The 8,489-nt window shown below is 34.9% G+C and overlaps 1 protein-coding gene across 1 annotated transcript; it reads right to left on the bottom strand.

The window, feature by feature from the left end:
- Positions 1–1,983: 1,983 nt before the first annotated feature.
- On the bottom strand, positions 1,984–4,390 carry LOC133315046 (transcription factor MYB83). The gene is made up of 2 exons (XM_061516592.1): positions 4,095–4,390; positions 1,984–2,650 (listed from the first exon to the last, which is right to left on the bottom strand). The coding sequence occupies exons 1-2, from the start codon at positions 4,388–4,390 to the stop codon at positions 1,984–1,986; spliced, it is 963 nt and encodes a 320-aa protein (XP_061372576.1).
- Between the last annotated feature and the right edge of the window lie 4,099 nt (positions 4,391–8,489).

The raw sequence follows: 8,489 nt of genomic DNA on the forward strand, positions 1-8,489 counted from the left end.
CAAATTTCAAATTTCAAATTCAAAATTCGAATTTCGAAATTCAAAATTCAAAATTTCAAAATTCAAATTTCAAATTCCAAAATTCAAAATTTAAATGTTTGATAATTAATTTAACTAATTAAATTAATTAGTAATGTCTTGGACTATCCAAGCCCATTACAATGAACCACGCGCCCTCCACCCCTTTAGGTGGAGTTCCAAACAACTTCTTGGGCTAATAACTATTATTAGGCCCAATACCTTTAATGCTAGAGCATCTAGACAATTAGGTGTTTGTGTGTGACCCATTAGGTCTAACTTAGCCACTGACATAAATGGGCTTGGGCCCAATAAGCCCACAACTCATCTAATGACAACACAGAGCACTAACAATGCTTTGTTGCCCCAGAACTAGTTAGATTAATGATTTGATCATCCTATTAAACATATTTGGTTGCCGTACATATTTCCTTTCGTCTCGGTTACCTTCCCATAAAACCTAGGGTAAGGAAGCGTATCAACCCCTGCGGTTTAGGGTAAGCTTTATTCGAAATAGGGAATCTTCAATTTACAGACTCTAAAGGCAGATCATCTCATGATCTCTTTTACTATGCATAGATTCCCGAGTCCCTGTAAATGTCATCCCGATTTCTCCGGTTTACAGATAACCTAATCTCTCACAGAGATTTGACGAATTCCTTCAGCTTATCATCCTAGCCCTATGTTCTTTCAGGACAAGCCCAACAATATACCTATGAGTCTCCATGTTTCAGGCAGACGAGGTGCACAATCAAAGCATGCCTTCTAGAACACAGTCTAGGTAATAACTTCTGGACTTAGGAAAGACATACCCAAATATAAAGAGACTACTCTAATGATACTCTCTGTGAGAGTTCCTCATAGAGTCTCTTTGTGGGTCCGTTCAGTGCGAGTTATACCCTTATAGGTCCACCCACGACTTTAGCTAAGACATCTCCATATCTGTAGCACATGAGGTCTATACCTTGCATCCATATACAAGTAGATAAGTCGTGCTAGTCTTACCCGAGATTACTGACCCCATTCTCAGTATCTCTAGACTAGGAACATAAAATTAGGAATAAACATCCGGTATTCTTGAATCCTCATGATTGTGATCTCATCACAGATACTCAAGAGATACCTATTTTATTCCACGGGGTTTATCAAGTTATTCATAATATATTAATATTAATATCGAGACATTATTATGAAACAAGATAAAGAGTGCTTTTATTTATTTGCGACAATATTAAAAAGGTCTACATCTCTGTCTTTATTTAATCATAAGATTGTCTCTAGGACACTCAAATACTAACACAAATGATATAGCACCCCCTTCGTCCCGGTAAGAGTTTCCATAGCTTTAATTTACAATTGATTATCCTTAACATACAATTCCCTTTATATATGAAATAAATTAAGCACAACAATCACAAAGAGAGAGAGAGATAGAAGTGAATGAATTTCAATGTTGATATTTATTGGTTGTTTACATCGTCTTGTACATCTATATTAACTGCCACTAAATAACAACTTGCAATTCCACATTATTCCTTGTGTTATACACAAAGCTACATACAATTTCAACTAAGCTTTATTCTTCACTTTGACTTTCCAAATGATCACTATTCACATTTCTCTCGATGATATGATCTTTTCATTATTTCACCAACCTATTCCCGAAAAATGACACCAAGTGTTTCACAATGCAAGAAATACCCGGTCCATCCTATACACGTTCTACAATTTCATTGCAGAACTACATCTAACACAACTGACAATTGGGTAACAATTTTTGTAAAGCCAGAAAAAAAAAAGTAACAGAATAAGATATAACAAGCAAAAGGTTTTTGTGTTTGTCTATATTTTGGAAGGAAAAATGGGTGCCCAAAATTTCCTAAGGTGTTGCTTTTGTGTGTGTGTATGTGTATAAGGGACACACAGAGAGAGAGATAGAGGAATGGGAATTTCACATAAAGGCATTTAAACTTGGAAATCAAGGGAAGGAAAATAGGATATGTCTTGCATCAAACCCTCGAAGTCCCATTCTCCCATTCTTAAGTTTTCTCCTTGCCCATGATTTCCAAACCCAAACAAATCATCTACGTTGGAGTTCTGAATCTGATCAGTGTTATTGAAGCAACTATTATTGAAGTTGTTGTTATTGCTTTTCATATCAATTGGGGTAATATTGTCTTCAATGCTTCTACTTTCTAGTGGAGGAAGAGAAAAGTCGCTTTCTAACCCCATTTTATTAGGCTCCAATTTCCGATATTCACCTTGTAGCCCATCTACCATACCAACTTGGGTTAAGCATGCAGGCATGTCAGGGTAACCGGCTATACCGGTCATGTCATAACGATTTGAAAACAAGGAAAAGGGATCATATTGGTCAGCTAAAACCATAGCATGCATGGATTGCATGGATGATGATGAAGTTGATGAAGTGGAATCCATGCACATGGTTGTGAGTTCATGTTCATTAATGGGTATGATCCCACCCAAAACATCTCTAGGTTCTGATGAGTCGCTGTTGTTTGGTGACGGAGTGGAGTTATTGATTTTCAGTCTTTTCTTCAGCGTTGAGTTCCAGAAATTCTTGATCTCGTTGTCTGTGCGACCAGGGAGACGAGCCGCAATCTGGGACCATCTAAGATTTTCATAGAGAAAATGATTAACAAAAAACCATCGACATCCAAATTGTGCTATACATGTTTAAAAAATGGAATAGGATATTGTCTTTATATTTTCTCACCTACTTTATTTACTCCTTTCATCACTTTAAATCAGAATTTCAATTAATTTTTATTTTTTTTCCTCTCCTCTTGAGTTTCTAATTTAATGTTGTTGGAAAGAAATAGATAGAATAAATATGAAAAAGTTAGGTATAATATCCTGCTCCTAAAAAAGTATAATATAAAATTAATAAAATAACATTCACTTAATAATTTATGCATTAAAATTGAATTGGTTTTTAACAATACAACATCTACTTGATGGTAGACAAAGCTCTAATTAATATTTAACAATACGAATCAACTTGATAGAAGAGAAAGCTCTAATATTTAATAATTGATGGTTTAGGAGAGATTTTCAAAGCTTTCTAGTGAATAGTCAATGTATTATGGGTTAGGCCATCCTTAACTGGAAAGATAACCTTGATAGGTAAGGCAAAAACCCTGACATACTTTTAGGCTACGTCATTTTATATAGTTAAGTACTGAGTTTTGTTTAAACCATATGTTCAGTTCAATTTCCAAACAAAACTTGCCAAATCATTCTATATGTGAACAAATCTTAAGAACTCAAAATTATAAGCTGTCCAAGGTAAATCAACTAAGGGAGAAAAAATAGTTCAGTCCGGATAATTCTATTTAGTAATAAACTAAACTTTCTGTAAACTGAACATGTGGCTGGAAAATCAAGAGCTCAAAATAGATTTAAAAATCATTAAAAGTTTCAAAGCGGTAAAATGCATCAATATTGATAAACAACAGTCAAGACCTTTCAATAATTTTTTATATTTCTCTGACACACCAGTAAACCAACCAATTTAATCCAACAACTCAAGTTATTAAGTGGTGGATCTTCAATGATTTAACTATATCTATCTAAAAAATATATTTATTTATATTGCCATTAAAAGATATTTTAAAATCAGATTTTATTTTATTTTTGGATTTCTGGCAAAGTCTAGCTGTACTGATTCTGAGGGACTTATCGTAAAACAAAATGTACTAAAAGCAATTAATGCAAATTATCACAGTTTTCATCTTGGGTGACATTTTAGGAACTCTTTAAATTAGTATGCATATTAATGGTATTTTAATTTCTCATGGTTAGGAGTCTCCCTATACCCAGTACAAGTTAAATCAATCTCCAATGGCATTGCATCTATTTGTTTATCTTCTTTATAGAAGACATTATTGTCAACCCATTTTGTCTTTGAGTGGAAAATTCAATCTTCTTAGTGAGCATTAGTATTTCATATATCAAAACTCAATAGTAACGTTAAACTTGATAATGTATGAACTATGGCAATGCAAGGAAGGAGAATAATCTCTTGAGGTGAAAAAGTAAGAGAGAAAAGGTACCTGTTGCCAAGAATAGAGTGCAAATGAATGATGAGTTCTTCCTCTTGGGGTGAGAATGCACCACGCTTTAGATCAGGTCTCAAGTAATTAATCCAACGAAGACGGCAACTTTTACCACATCTCTGTAGACCAGCATTTCTAGCAATGTCACTCCAACATCCTTGTCCCTTAGTTATCATGTACCTTATTAGTTTCTCATCTTCCTCAGGTGACCACAAACCCTTCCTTAGCTTACTCTTAATGATGTTGTTGTTGTTGTTCATTTGGTCTTTGCCCATGAGATCAGGTTTCCTCATTTGCCAGGCACCTACAGAGTATAGTGGTGATGGGTGTGTATGAGAGATATGAATATGCAGCCTTTGAGGCCTTTCTTTCTTGTTTTTAAGTGGGTTGTGATAGAGATCTATGAGAAAGCTATATAGGGTGAATGATGTTTTTAAGAGACAGATAGAAGGCTTCATGGGGTGGGAATGGTAATGATGATAGTGATGGTTGTGGGGTTTGCTTACAATATGAATATGTTTTAGAGATAGAGAGAGAAAGAAAAGGGATTGTGTTTGTTGGTTGATAGGTAGAGTGGAAAACGGATTGGAGGGGGACCTCCATAACCAAGAGAAAGAGAGAGAGTGATCAGAGAGAACAGAGAAGGATGGTTGGTCTTCTTGTCTTTGACTCAATTCTTGTCTTTTTCGATACGTTTTACTTCACTCACAAGGTAATCATCAACTTTTATTGTATGAAACAGAAACAATTTTGCTTCCACTTCACATAATACTCTCTCTCTCTTTTCCTCACTATGTTTTAAACTTCAAATTCACGTGTTTTGTGAGAGAGAGAGAGAGGACAATGCTACCTATTGGATTTTATTTTAATGGCAAAAGTGTTGCACGCTTGACAGTTGTTTGTTAATTTTAAAATTGTTTAATAGTTGTGTGTAGGTTACATTCTTTGCATGAGTTTCATTAGGGGACCTAACCACTTATTGGCATACTTCTGAAGCAAACAATGTACACCCTCCTAACAAAGCAATGCTCATTTTTCTTTTCATAGCATAATTTTATCATTGTCATACTTTGGGGATTAAGGCTCTCATTATCAACATGAAACATGACATACAAGATTTTATGACTTTGAGCAGTTAAGTACAAATACTTTCACTTTTAACCAGCAGAATTTACTGCTCAATGACCATAATTGTAATTAAGTTGCAGTACTTTGAAGACTATTAATCAGTAGTTCTTGTTAAAAGTTTGTTGCACCTCAAAAAAGTGACATGAATGAGTATTAATTATATTAATTAGAGGATAACCCTTTTATATTACTTGACCAAAAAAAGAAGAGGTAAAAGATGGGTCTAGAGTTTCTATGCAATGTTAAGATAACTTAATTGTATAGTTAAATTTTGGTTGTTTTGCTTCATGTTCCCCCTTTGATAAGGACTTCTTCTTGCCACTCAAGGACTATACGTGTATTTCTTATCCATAGTAACTACCGTACTGCCTCTCTTTTTCCTACCCATTATTCTATTTCAAATTAAAATTTGATTTATTTTTCTAGTAATCTAATTTTAGAATCCTGTGTGTTAGTATTCTTAATACGTATTATAAAACATAGACAGCGTTTTGGCTTCGCACACGTAGCCGGACTTCTCTTGTAAGAAATATCTGTTACAGCTTTCAAGTAAATTGACCTTGTTTTTACCAGATAGAAATTCCAACCAGAACCTTAAATTGTAAACCATAATAATTAGCAAAACCCATTTCATAAGATTTTTCAACTCTGTTGATAAATATGGACACATTCTATGATCTATCCTTTTCATTCTAGCTGTCGAAGTATACCTCACTGAGTGATTCCATTTTCATTACCTAATTACCCTTCAGACATGCCAATTATTTTACAAAGAAAAAATTCATGAACCTAAAATATCAGTCACTGTCCAATTCAAAATCAGATACACATGGGGGAGTCTTTGTCAATTCCTAGATATCTCAGGGGCAATATAGTTATTCAATCACCCCAATCTCTGTTCTGATGGAGACTTTCACATTCTTATGAGAAAATGTGCAGAAATCTCTCATTCTACTCAAATGTTTCAAAAGCATCATTTTTCCTGTGTACACCTGTCCTGGAATGAAGAGGGAGAATTGGGAAAAAAAGCAACAACAAAAAATTTTTAAAAAATTCGCTTAATGCTTAGGAGGGTGTCCCAAGCAACATTCTACTTTGTTATAAAGACAAGAAAAAACAACTCATCTGGGGATTTTGTGTTACACCTTGTACTCCATAGTAAGAATCTGTTACTAGAATTGAGGCTAAAAAAGTAGTTGTACTTTCAAAAGAAAAAAAACATATCATGAGCTAAAAAGTGAGAATACAAGAAAGAAGAAACATGTAAGTACAAGGTAGAGAGGCTCACCAGTTTAAATGCAGAAGAAAAGGACAAAATACAAAAATCTAACCGCTCTTTTCCTTCCCTTAGTATTTTTTAGCTTTTATTTCTAGATCTTTGGACTAAATCATCACTCGGGACATGAAAAACAACTACATACACAGAAAGTTGTTCAAGACTAATTTTCTGCCATCCAATTCTATATGTAAACTTTCCTTCCGAATATAGAGAATTTATGAACAAAACCTACTTGGAAAGAAAAGATACATAGGGATAGACCCATATTTCTATAAACAGACAAGCATACTGAGAGTTGCCTTTTGTAGGGAGGAGGGAAAAATTAAAAAAAAAAAAAAATTATGCGGAAGAATCAACCTTTACCCATCCTCGATCATCAATCATGTTCAACCATGAATGATGCAATAGACATGTTAGGGGTTTTAAAGTCGATACCTTTATTCGGATAAATATTACCCTGATCAGATGCGTTCTTGATCAATTCTTCAGACTTGAAGAACACAAGTCCTCTGATGGAAATCCACATCACCTTCTTCGAATGCCCAATGTCCTTCCATGGAGGTTGCTAGACTCAAGAGAAGAACAAAGATTGGGTGGTGCCTTTGGTTATTCCAAGAGAGAGAGTCGCCCACTGATATGTGTGTTGGCTAGGATCACGGTGGAGAAAATTAGAGAAGAAGAGTTATGAAACTAATGAAGAAAAGGGGTTATATATATGTGGCGCCTCATTAACCTAAAACCGGGTCAAATCAGCGCCCTCATCAAATCCCATTCTTATTGGGTAATTTCCTTAATTTTATCTAATTGATTGGTTTCTCTAATTTTAACCAATTAATTTAATTGATTGGTTTCCTTAATTCTGGTCAATCAACCTAATTGATTGGTTTCCTTTATTTTCTCCATTATCATTAAATCTAATTCAATAACTATAATTAAATTCAAATTTTTAATTTGAAATTCAAAATTAGAATATAAAATAAATTCAAAATTAGGATTCAAATTAGTTAAATTCAAAATTCAAAATTAAAATTCAAATTAAATTTATTAATTTAACATTAAAATTAATTAGATTACATCATGGATCAAGTCCAACTTGGCCCATGATGCCACCTACCCTCTCTTGGCCCAATATGTGGGCTTTCAAACTTAGGCCCATTATCCATTATTGGGCCCAAACCACATATGCTAGAATTCAAGACAACTTAATAAGGTGTTGTGCGCGACCTATCAAGCCCAACATAGCCACTAACATAAATGAGATTGGGTCAAGTAGGCTTAATCCATCTAATGACAACACAGAGCACTAGAAATGCTTTGTTGTCGTAGAGCTAGTTGAGTTCATCGAATGATCAACAACCTGTTATACCTATGGTTACCGTGTGAATTGTCTTTTCGTCTCGTTTATCCGTCTCATTGACCTAGGTCAAGGAAAATGTATCAACCCCTGCGGTTTAGGGTTTACTTTTGTCGAAACAGGGAATCATCATTTACAGACTCTAAAGGTCGGGCCATCTCATGACTCCTTTGCTATGCATAGATTCTCGAGTCCCGTAAATGTCATCTTCGTTTCACCAGTCTATGGATAACCTAATCTCTCACAGAGATTGACGAATTCCTTTAGCTTATCAAACTAGCCCTGAGTCTTTAAGGCATGTCCAAGAGTATACCTACGATTCTCCATGTTTCATACAGACCAAGTATACAATCAAAGCAAGCCTTCCAGAGCACAGGTCTATATGACAACGTCAGGTCTGAGGAATGACACACCCAAATAATAAGAGACATTACCTATTGATACTATCTGTGAAATTTCCTTGTAGTGTCTCTATGGGGATCAGTTCAGTGCGAGCTATTCTCCAATAGGTCCACCCACGAGTCAGCTAAAACATCCATGTATGTAGCTCACGAGGACTCTACCTTGCATCTTCATGCAAGTAGTTGAGTCGTGCTAGTCTTACCCGAGATCACCAATGCCCATTGTCCGT

This window comes from Gastrolobium bilobum, unplaced genomic scaffold (genome assembly GCF_033153095.1).
Source record: "Gastrolobium bilobum isolate Gb01-03AN ecotype WA unplaced genomic scaffold, APGP_CSIRO_Gbil_v1 utg9008, whole genome shotgun sequence".
Classification (NCBI taxonomy): Eukaryota; Viridiplantae; Streptophyta; class Magnoliopsida; order Fabales; family Fabaceae; genus Gastrolobium; species Gastrolobium bilobum.

Bases quoted from the DNA above. Each gene is read 5' to 3' on its own strand.
- LOC133315046 (XM_061516592.1), bottom strand. From the start codon at position 4,390: ATGAGGAAACCTGATCTCATGGGCAAAGACCAAATGAACAACAACAAC. The intron at 2,651-4,094 runs GTACCTTTTCTC...TGAAAATCTTAG, and splicing joins CACTCTATTCTTGGCAACAG to ATGGTCCCAGATTGCGGCTC.